The sequence below is a fragment of the Rhinolophus sinicus genome, chromosome 17 (genome assembly GCF_057876585.1).
Source record: "Rhinolophus sinicus isolate RSI-liver-muscle chromosome 17, RSI-T2T, whole genome shotgun sequence".
Classification (NCBI taxonomy): domain Eukaryota; kingdom Metazoa; phylum Chordata; class Mammalia; order Chiroptera; family Rhinolophidae; genus Rhinolophus; species Rhinolophus sinicus.
The window spans coordinates 151190288-151202351 of NC_142517.1; the positions used below are offsets into that span (position 1 = coordinate 151190288).

The 12064-nt window shown below is 44.1% G+C and overlaps 1 protein-coding gene across 1 annotated transcript in view; it reads right to left on the bottom strand.

Moving 5' to 3' along the window:
• The window catches only part of PLA2R1 (phospholipase A2 receptor 1), a 103435-nt gene extending 91711 nt beyond the window's left edge, over positions 1 to 11724 (bottom strand). The window contains exon 1 of the mRNA XM_019727258.3: positions 11325 to 11724. Coding sequence (XP_019582817.3) covers positions 11325 to 11430 — 106 coding nt within the window. The 5' untranslated portion in view covers positions 11431 to 11724. The remainder of the gene's footprint in view (positions 1 to 11324) is intronic.
• Positions 11725 to 12064: the final 340 nt, after the last annotated feature.

The window sequence follows — 12064 nt, forward strand, 5'->3', positions numbered from 1 at the left end:
ATTCTGAGTATTGTTATTTGTAAATATGGGTTGTCTGTAACAAAAACATAATGTGAAAATAAGCCACCTATCCTTAGTGTCTGTAGCCAGATCTCAAAAAGAATGAAAATCAGATGTAGGAGGAATCAAGATTGATTACATATGTCAAGGACATCAGTTCTGCTTGAACACTGATTAAGTGATTAATGAAGTACTGCCAGAATTACTAAATCTCCTTGCAGCAAAATGTTATTATACTTCCCTTCATAATTATAAGTTTAGGGGGGAGGAAAAGAATTGATTTACTAGAAGTAACTTATCAACTAATTTTCATACTTCTTTAAAAAAATAAAATCCATGGAAGACAGTGTATCTGCTTTCTAGTTCCTTTAAGGAAATCATTTTAGACTCACCCTTTGGCTCCACAGGGTAATATCGTGTTTCTCCGAAAATAAGACCTAGCCAGACAATCAGCTCTAATGAATACTTTGGAGCAAAAATTAATATAAGACCCAGTCTTATTTTACTATAATATAAGACCCAGTATAATATAATATAATATAATATAATATAATATAATATAATATAATATAATATAATACTGGGTCTTAAATTAATTTTTGCTCCAAAAGATGCATTGGAGCTGATTGACCAGCTAGGTCTTAATTTCGGGGAAACACAGCATGTATTTTTCTAAGGAATGGGTGGAGAATGTTTCCTTGATCAAGTGTTGAAATTAAGGTTAGGGTATTCTTTTCATGACTGCATATAGAATATTATTTCTTTCATTCATTCATTCATTCATTCATTCATTCATTCATTCAACAAGCATTCATTGGGTGCTGGCTATGTGGTAGCACTGTGTAGGCTGCTAGGGAGAAAGAGAGAAATTGCTTGCCTAAGTATCTGTCTCTTGAAACTGTTTCTATTTGTTCTAGAATCATGTGACTTCTTTTAGTGAACGAAAAGACAGGAGTACCATCATTTCCATAGAAAACATTATAATTGCACTTAAAAGAAACTCTTAAAAACAAATGATTCAAAAAAGGAAAATAGACTAAAATTTAAAACACCTAACTGGATCCTCAGCTGATGTCACGAGTGAGGTGGACATGACTCCTCAGTGTCATCAGACCTTTCTGAGTGGAGGGTGTGTGTACACACATAACTGCCCATTTTCCACGGAATGGACAGCAGAACAGCGCTGGGAGGAATATAAACATGACAGAGAAGACTAACTTTACGAATAAATGCAGAACCATGAACCTTAGAGCTGGATGGGACTACAAAACTCATTTAATTGAATCATTTACATTTTATTCCCTCAAATTCATTTTATCTTAGAAGTTTTATACCTGTATACCAGTAAGGGGCATATACTCATAAGTCTAGATCTAGCTTTAATTACATACATTCATTTATAATCTAGAAAGAAGAAAATGAACTGCTGTAGATTGTTGCAATTTAAAGTAGGAGATTTGAAACTTCAGTTATTGAGTGCCTAATATGGCATGTGTTAGGAATCCTGCAGATAGAAGGATATATATGTCATAGTGTTTGCTTTCAAGAAACGGATGTTTTCCTTGGCAGTACATCATGAAATGTACAGAAAAAATATAACTCAACGCCAAAATATATTTTGACATAACGGGTATAAGCATAATGAGGTAGAAGCCAGGGGTAAAAGAGTCAGTTTGACCTAGAAGAGTAAAGAAATCTCTCTCTCTCTCTCTCTCTCTCTCTCTCTCTCTCTCTCTCTCACACACACACACACACACACACACACACACACACACACACACACATTTTCATTCAACAAACATTTATTAGGGACCTAATATTTGTCACACATGGAGGTACATTGGTGAACCAGTCTAGCATAGAGGCCTTTTCCTCATTACACAGAGAGAGTTCAACATAGTGGAGAAGGTCTATAGATGGAGAGGTGAGGGGTCAGGCAAGGGTGCTTTCTGGATAGAGTGAATGTCGCCAAAGCTCAGAGGTGATGAAAATAATCAGCTCTAGGGTGATGAGAGCCTAGATAGATATGAAAAAGACATTGGTGATCATAGAATATGAAGCTGGAAAGAGGTGGTTTGGGGTCATTTTATAAAGAACTTGGATTTTATTCAGAAATTTGTATATTCTTCTTGAGATAAAAGGGAGCTTTTGGAACAAGAGAAGGCATGACTGGGGCTGTGGTGCGGATGATGAATCACAGTGGTGAATCATTCAATAAGAACATTTTTTGAGCACCTACTCTGTGTCGAGCATTGTTTTTAGGAGCTGAGAATATAGGCATGCAGGCAGAATTCCAAGTTCTTGCTCTACAAGAGTTCTCATTTAGATGGATGAGAGAGTCCATGGGTAGAACTGGAAAACAGTCTGGGACTATTTCTGTGATCCATCAAGGGAGATGGAAGGTGTCAATTCAAATGGTAGTGATGAGAAAGGAAGAGAGGGAATGGTTAGACTCCAGTCACTAGCGAGAGAATTCAAAGGGAGAAGAGATGACAGGATTTGGTGATTGATGGAATGTGAGGATTCTGGAAAAAGTAGTTGCAGTGACTTGTTTTCTGGCATCAGGTATTCAATTGGCTGCCAGATACCTGTCAATTCCTAGGATAGCATGAGCTTGCTGTCTAAAGCCTGGGACTGTTATTACAGCTTGAGCTGTCTGTTCGAATGGTGCCAACTGTGGGGGACCTGGGGGAGGTTTCTCTTGAGGCTCTCCCACTTCATTATCAGCACCCCTCCGATCACCTCCACCTGCCTTTTGCTGTCCCCTTCTGCTTTAAACAGCTCTTAGAACTGGCTGAAGGTTTGAGATGTTAAGTGAATAAAGTATGGTTTGAAGTATTGAGCTGTAGGTGAGATTTCTGCACTTTTCATAAAAAACATTTGAAACAAAACAATTCCTAAAGAAATGCTGTTTTCACAGTGGATTTTAGGCAAACATAGGCCTTCCTGGTATTCAATAAATTACATCATGACAGTGACTTCCTAATCCAAAACACACACAAAATTCCAAGTTGGTCTCTGTGCTGTTCCGTGTTCAGGGAACTGGAAAGAAAAATTCAAATTCACGGTTCACAACAGGTGCAATATTGACGACAAGCTATTTGGAAGCTACAGCTTGCTAACTGCAACCCAATTTCAATCTCCTGCCCCATTCCCCTGGGTTTAAACCTCTTCTACTGCATCCACTCACACAGCTGGTACTGGGCTCATGCACTTCCTGCCCCGTATCACATCTCGAATCTGCCCAGTTCCTTGCTGCTCCGACAGTATTTCAGTTTCGGAACGGAAGGAGTCCAGGAGGTAGTGGGAAGGGCATCTCAGCCCTGTAACCAATCTAAAGGTGAGCAGCTTCTCTCTTGAGATGTAGTGACCTTTTCCAGCTACACAAATTTGTGTTTGTCCCGTCCAGGGAACAATGGTGTCAGATCTGATTGTGTTCCTTACTTAGGTTACTCTGTAGCAGAAAGGGGTGTTTTAAGCGGCCAAATCAATTCTTGATCACGGCTGAATAATGGCACAATATCTGAATTCTTCACATGACTTTCCAAACCAATAAGCAAGGACTTTCTGATGCTTGCACCATGCAGCATGTGCATTGTACTTGAAAGAGCAAAGTGAAAAGTGTGCCTGCCCTTCTTGGCCCTCTCTGCATGAATGTTTGCATTTTATACCAGATCATCTGAGAGTTGGTATTTGTCTCTTAACAATTTGACAGCTCCTAACAAAGCCTGTGGCTTCCTAGCTTTCTATTAACCAACTAAAAAGTTAAGTACATTTTAAAGTATCTCCTCATCCTGTCTCAGAACTTCCTTCTCTCTCTCTGCCCTAGCATTGTCCTTGACTTGGAGCCTTCTTTATTCTCCTGCAGCTTCTGAACCTGGATAATCACCACCTCCACAGGATGGCAGGACCCCTCTTGCTAAATCTTTTTATGTGCTCTCTTCCCCTTTTGCTCTAATCTCCCCAAATCGCTGCAAGTTTCATGAGGCATACAATACTCTTCTCACCTGTGGGGGGAAAAACGAAACCTGGCTTAATCAGCTCCACTGGGCTCCAGTTTTGTGAGGATTCAAATTGCCTGTTACCAACCCCTGTATAAAGTGGGTTAACCCTTTCAGACAGTCCTTGCCCCTCCCTGCCACTCTCCTTCCCTCGCCTGTCCCTCCCCGTCTGTCTATCTTATTTGGCAGTAGTGACCCTTGCAGAAAATCTTCTTATCTCTTCCAGAGTTGTTCGCTCTACCTCCGTATCTTACCAATGAATTTTTAAACTGAATTGAAAGCATTTCTTTTTCCTTTTAGCTTTCAGTTTATTCCTACATCATTTTGTCTTTATTTAACCGTAAAGTATCGGACAGACATCGCTGGTGTAAAAATCATTAGTCACAGCGGCTCTGTTGTCATCTTACAGACTGTGTTAAAAATACACCATCTCAGTTGTCAGGGAGCCTCATTACAAACGAGCAAGTTATGGCAAGACACAGTAAGACAGAGAACATTGTTAAACTTCTCTCACAAATGCCTGCATGAGGAAGCCCCAGGAAATATGATTCAAAGACTTGGTCATCAAAACAAACAAACCCACAAAAGAACTCCACCACCAACAAAACCACCCTGGAAAGGATCTGACATCATTGAAAGCAAAAGTATTTACATGAGCTAGCCAATCTTAACTGATTTGAAAACATACCCATTTAAGAAAAAAATACACTTACTTAAGTGGGAGATAGAAATCGAAACAAAAACAAAACCAATTTTTAATGGTAGATATAGGTATATTGTTAGTTCCTGTATTATTTTGCCCAGGCTGCCATCACGCAGTACCACAAACTGAGTGGCTTAAACAACAGAAAGGCATTGTCTTGTAGCTCTGGAGGCCACAAGTCAAAAATCAAGGTGCCAGAAGCGCTGGCTCCTTCTGTGGCCTGTGAGGGAAGGATGTGTTCCAGCCCTCTCTCCCGGGCTTATAGTTGGCTATCTTTTCCCTGTGCTCTTGATATCATCTATTCTCTGTGCATACTTCTGTGTCCAAATTTCCCCTTCTTATGAGGATTTCAGTTATTTTAAATGCGGACCCACTCTAATCACCTCACTGTAACTTGATTATCTCTGTAAAGACCCTATGTCCAAATAAGATCTCATTATGAGATATTGAGGGGTTAGGACTTCAACATACACATTTTGAGGAGGGTCACAATTCAACCCATAACTGTCCTCATGCTTCTCATGCTTCAGGCTGGCTACCTAATTTGCAGGGCCCAGAACAGAATGAAATTTGCAGAGCCGTGGCTGGAACAGGGAAGTTAAGTCAATCTCTCCTTTCCAGGGGTCCGTGAGTGATTGCTACCTCCATGCCAGAAATAGCTGGGAACGCATTCCGTACCTGGACTGGGGCTAGGTGACAGTTTCCCACTCAGTTCCTGCTGAACACACAGTGGGGCTGCCAGCTCAGTGGGGACAGTCACCTCCTTGCCCTACCCCCCGATGCCACTGGCCATCCCCTCCAGTTTCCCAACCCCAAAGCAACCTGGCTGCCATGTGGGCAGAGGACAATAGCATGAAGGGGGAGGCTGAAAACCCAGCCAGGGGAGGTGGGGAGGTAAGACTGAGCTGGAGGTGACGCTTTAAGTCCCTGCCTCCTGCTCCACTGTCCCATGGGGACGTCATGCCCAAAGCACGGATTCAAAGGTAAAAATTATTGAGAATTTCAAGACTTCGCAAACCACAGAGCATAAAACCCCAAGTGCGAGGCCCTCTGAGCATGGGTCCCTATGAGACTGCCCTGGCACATGCCCATGAAGCCGTCCATGTTCTTATTTGGACAAGACTAATGCTGTAGGAAAGAGACTGGAAAACTGTGGAGTAGTTCTTTTAGGGTAGAACTGCTTGAAACTAAAGAGCATCTGCCTTGGTTTCCCCATCTGCACAATGAGTTAATAATAGTGCTGGCCTCACTGCACCCTGATAAGGATTACCTCAGTCCCCATGGCCACTTTATGAATGTTAATAAGAGAAAAGCAAATCTTAACTTTGAACAGGGATAGTACAAAATAGCAGCAAAATAGGACAACGTTTACGGTTCACCATGTAGAATTTCCTGTTTATATTTTCACAATTGAAATTTCTCAAGAACAGATACCAAAAACCTGGCACAGTAAAACTTTTTTCATTAGTATATTTCTTTATTTCTTTGGAACTGTAGTAATCTGGAAAGTGTCATAAATTAAAAAGTCATGTGTGTCACTTGTCTGTTTTCTGTAGCTCGGTTTCGTTATAACCCAATTCATAGAAATTCTAATATTCCTCCATGTTTCTTAAGTGGCTTTATAAAACATTATTGTCTAAGTGACTTAATATAATGTTTATAAGGTATTCTTTTGTTTGTTTCTTTTATGAACTATAATATTTCTTTTTTGCTTTGATCCATTAAAAACTATAATTTATGTTCCTAGGTTTGCATTGAAATATCTCCTAAAAGGCTTTTAAGGATAATTTCTAAAAGAAAATGAGGCAAAGGTCTATAAATGTCTCAAATATATTATGTTGATAGATCATATGAGGATTCATCACATAGGGATGAGTTCAAAAAGGCAAAACAAAGGAATCATTGCTTCAGAAAACCTGATGTAAATAAGCAAATTGTTAGGTCAAAGAAAGGGGACAATTGAGCTCTCTGTGTGGCTCAACCTTTCTGGTCATTGGCTTGAAATCCCCATTGTGTGCTATCAGTTACCGTGACAAGCAACAGTCGGAAAAGAGCTTAGGAGCTTAATGAGAAAGAGCGAAAAGGACCAGGAAAACTGGAAGTACATGCTGATTCTCAAAGGCTCTGAGGAAAGGAAGCTGAGATGAGGATAGTATGAAGTGGAAGAGATTCTGAGAGATGAGTCGTGGAGATTGGGAGAAACAGAGTCAGATAGTTGGAGGGATTTATGGCCAGAAAGGGCAGCTACACCAGTATCTGATCATGCTTTTACTTAAATTCCAAATCTCCAGATTAGGAGAATGGCTCATTGCCCAGGGTGTAGAAATTACTCAGAACAATAAAAAAACAGTCAATAGCTTCGCACATTTTTGCATTGTAAAATAGTCACTCCAACGTGTGGGAACTACTAGAAAAGGAGGAATTGCAGGGAGCAAGAGATTGACCTCCTGTTCCTCCTGCCACAAAAACAAATCACATGCTTCCCATCAAACAGAGGTTACAGAATGAACTATTTTATGGGGTCACAAGGCTAGCCAGGGGTTCTTTTCATGAGTGCTTAAGTACCTGCTTAAGACTGGTCTTACATCAATTTTTGCTCCTAAAGACGCATTAGAGCTGATTGTCCGGCTAGGTCTTATTTTCGGGGAAACACGGTATTAGGAGCTGTAGAGAAGGGCCTTTTTACCTTTGTGTTAGAAATGGAAGCTATGGGGAAAATCTCAGGGTCATGACTTCTCCCCATTGCTGCCCCAGGTGGTGCTCTCATCACCGTCCGGAAGCCTCTCCCACATGGCACCTTTTCTTCCCTTCCTCAACCCTGGGGTACCTGCCCTGAACCTCTTCTCACATCCAGTATGTGATACCAACAGATGCCCCGTTGTCTTCCCCACTCCAAAGCCTTGAACTTGCATGCAGATTACCCAGCTCTGACCCGACGTGTTCTCCACTGCAGGTTGTGGCTCATTAATGGGTCAGCAAATCAATTTTGTGGTCATGACCAGCATTACAAAACAAAATAGAATGGAAGAGGCTAGAAAAGTAGCAACACATCATGTTAGGTTAGGGTATTCTTTTAATGGGAATTTTGTTTCAGACACATATGTCTGTGTGGCTCTGGACGCTGGGTTTCTCAACCTTCTCAGCTCCAAGGACCTTCCTTTACCTGTTCTCCACTTTAGTGACCACGCCTACAGCCATATCTTGGATCTGGTCACTGCTGTGATGGATCCACCTCGAAGCCTAGTTATTTCCATTGTATCATCACCATCCCTTCTATTCTGCTATTTCTCCAACTTTCACTAAGTAAATTACAGAATTCAAATGTTCTGCTCCTCAGTATTCCTACTGGTCAGGTCAGCTTTCTTCATGGGAAGTTGCTTTAACCTTCCAGAGGGTCTCTTTGCTGTCCTTCAGAATCACTCTCTTCAAGCCCCAAACTGACTACGACATTCCTAAACTTAAAAGCATGATCTGGTTCCCCGTTGTCCAAACTCACAAGACCCTTCTCAGCAATACACAATTCACCCAGTCAGAATTTGTTTTCTCCTTAAGCAACATGCCTCTAATCAAACTCTTTATTTCTTCATCTCTCGGATGTTTCCCAATATAGACATGTCACAGTTTGTTGCCCTACCATAACCTTCTTCTGGGGATGTACTCATCCACAGCCCCTAGTAGGGCAGCTTCCCTGTGTGCAACTCACGCCCCTGCTATGGTCAAGCACTTCGACCTCACATTCATTAGCACCTTCACTCCCCTTGGTCACTGGTCATTCAGAAGAGCCTTCCCTGACTGTTTCCAAGGACTGATGCAGCTGTGGGCTCACTCCACTCCTGCCGCCGGGAAGCTGAATGCTACAGAGGAAATTCTTCTGTGTTGGTTGAGGCCATTTCACATTTATAATTTTATAATATTCAACCCGCAAAGTAGAGTCAAAGTCCTTTGACTTGCCCCCAATTCATTTCCTTTAGCAACCTCCACAGTGACTATGCCCACCCTTCTCCAGATGCCTTTCTTCATTCTCCCCGTGCCCTCCCAGTATCTGGGGTTCCTGAGGAAGTGGAGTTATTGAGTTTCAGCACTTGTTAGGAGGGCTCAGATTCCAGAACCACAATGAGTGGCCTTGGTATAGCCAATTAGAGGTAGGAAACAGACTGCAGACGTGCCAAGTTTGGTGCCAAGAACAAGGTAGTAAATAAATGTTAAGGCTGTCAACCTGTTAAAATAGTCTGGACTGGCCAGAGAAGAGGGCACAGTGATGGTATTGAAACAAAAGGAAAACACTTGGGTAAATACTATTATTAGCTCCATTTTTGCATATGAGGAAACTGAGAGGTTAAATAACTTGCCCAAAGTCACACAGCTGGTAAATGGTAGAGCCAGGATTTGAACCCAGGCAGTCTGGCTCCCAGAGCCCATGAACTTAGCTACTATATTACACTGCATCTAATGATTTTTGAATACAAAATTATTGATCAATGATGGAAAAATCAGCACAATACCATCCATGATCTGCCTCCCAAGGCTGGGATGTTTATAATACATATTAGAACAATCAATAATACATACCAAACAATACCTATCACAATTCAGATGAAAAAGATACTAATAATCTGCCTTGTATTATTACATGTCTTTATGAGTGGGTATGAAACTGAAATGGGTGCATATTTACTACTGGTTGTTCTGTGGATGCCAATCACGGCTAAAAGCAAGTCAATGTGGTACAGTGAACACAGTGGTAAACTGAGGCACCCCAAAGCATGGCTATACCTCAGCTTCCACATCTGAAAAATGGGTGGCGAGAGTAGACACTATCTCAGGTCCCTCCAATGCTTTTGTTTTTCCATCTTAGTATAGACAGGAAAGACTTGATTTCAAACCCAGCTAGATTATACTTGAAATTCCACTGATGAGGGTGATTGGAGTCAGAGAGGGGAGTCTGTACGAAGATTGGTACATTCAATGCCACATAATCTCTCTATGCTCTTTAGAACATCAGTCGCAGCATTTTCACATCTGAAGAACCTCTGTGCCAACTATGTCACAAGCTTCAGATTTGCAAACTGTCACCTGGAGCGTACAGGACATAGCGTATGCTTCTGCCTTCAGCCTGTTCTTGAGTACCAATAAGAGGGCACTGATTAGAAATTATCTCCAGCCAGGATTTGGGTCTGCTCCATATAGAAGGGATTAGCCCATCAGTGTTAACCTTGCTCAGAGGATCACCAGTGCATTTTCTCTGTGTGGCTCAGTTCCAGCCTCTGTCCTCCATGCTCCTGCCCTGCTCTAGATACCTAGTACTCAGGCAAAGCCCACATTTTAAAATGGAAAGGAATAAACACTGCACAGTAAATTCTTAATGGAGATGGATCGCACCACAGGGTCAGATGTGCATCCACAGGAGCATTTTTACTGAACTGACCAAGGAGGTAAGAGGTCTCTGACCTTTGGCCATTTTAGAATAGAAATTGCTCAACCCGCCCCCAGTAAAGCCTCCTACGAGTGCTAGAGAATACAGTTCAGAAAAGATATCTTGAAAATGTATACATAATATGTTGAGAGGGGAAAAAATGAGCATAGACATTGATGACACTTGTTTTATCCCCTCTCTAAGCTTATCCCCACAGGCAGAGGAGAGAGGGGCTCCTCCTGGTTGACTTAACTCCTCTCCCCCACCCCCACTCCCGCCATTCACACATGAGCTTCCACTTTTGGATGTTGGCTTCTCTGCCTCAGAGGAGCCCACACAGTTGTTCACCAATGTGGGCCTCTGAAGAACTGCCTCGCCTTAAATGTCTCTTTAAACGGCCCTTTATGAATCTTGTGTATAGTAGGTGCTCAATAAATGTTTGGTGAGTTGATCCGTGTGTGCACAGATGTGTTGTGAGGCTAACTATGAAGGGATTCTCACCCACTGGGGTGTCATGTGCCTTCCAAAGGATCTCACGTAATCCTCAGTGGTCCTATGAATAACACAGACCTCGTTTTTCTAATGAGAGAAACTAAAGAGCAAAGAGAATAGTTTGCTCCAGCTCACACAGCTCATCAGGGCCACAGGAGGGCCCCTTCTCCATTTCGTCTGAGAGGCGTTAATAGAGAAGATTAAGTGTTCTTTCTGGAAAGGGGCGGAGGGGAGAGGCCCGCTTGGGGCCACTCCACAGGTGGTGTCCCAAACCTAGAGCTCTTGCTTTGCGAGGGGACAATATAGAGCAGCTTTTTGCCATCAAGTATGCGAGAGAGGGTCCTCCCAAATAAACAACTATCGGAGGCTTACGTTTTGAAACGTCTCCTAACCGGCTATGCCAGGCTTGTGCACGGCCAGAGTTGAGTCCAGTGGCCTGCAAGCCCAGGCCCCGCCTCTCGTGTCCGCAGCTGAAGACGAGGATGCCAGCGGGAGCGAGGGGGTACAGGACTCGGAGAAAGGGGTGCAAGGCCAGTCCGTGTGCAGGACTGGCCCATCCACAGGGCTTTCTCAGGACTGCAGAGACGCGGCCACCGTCTAAACCCGATCGCTCTTGCTGCCCTCGCCCGCCCCCAGCTTCGCCCCTTCTCCTCTCCCTTGGCCACCCCAGTCCCCGACGTGCTGATCTGGTCCCTCCGGCCCCGAAGACACTCACCCTGCCACTCGAGGATGCGCTCCAGGGTGAGCGCCGCGTCCGCGTCCTCGGCACAGCCCAGCGGTGCCCCCAGCAGCAGCAGCAGCAGCGACGACAGCAACAGCATCGCTAACCACTGGGCCGCTGGCCGTCCAGTGTCACGCTCTCAGGGACCAGCGCCGCAGCCCGAGCGCCCCGCCCTGAGGCGCTGGAGGCGGAAACTCAGCCCCCTCCGCACAGCCACCCTCCCAGGTCCTCGCCAGCCCTGCGCCCCGGATACCCACTCCGTCACCCCTGTCGCCACAGTGTACGGGCACTCGGGGCTCTGCGCTGGGAGACAGGAAAGTGGCGGTGGTTCTCCCCGCCCTACCCTCTCCAGCTTCGGAGAACAAGGAGGAGGAGGAGGGGGAGGAGGGGGTGGACCATCTGCCCATCCCAGAAATTCCTGCCTTTGGGGAGGGGAGAGAGGAGGGGTGAGGCTGCCGGTGCAGCTCCTCCTGCTTCCAGCCTTGGGGTGAGGGAGTTGAGAATCTCCCGCACAGGAAGTCTGACATCTGGGTTTGCAAACCATCCAGATTCTGGTATAAACACTGCAGGGTTGGCAGCAGGCAGCTTAGAGTAAACCAAGCTGCTCCGTGAACCCAGGCTCTTTGGGAGCGCTCTGGACACCCCCTTTTCTGGAATGTAGACCACTGGAGATCTCTGGTGCACCCCCCGTCTCCATCCTTCTCACTCCAGAGTACCTCGAAGATTCTTCCGTT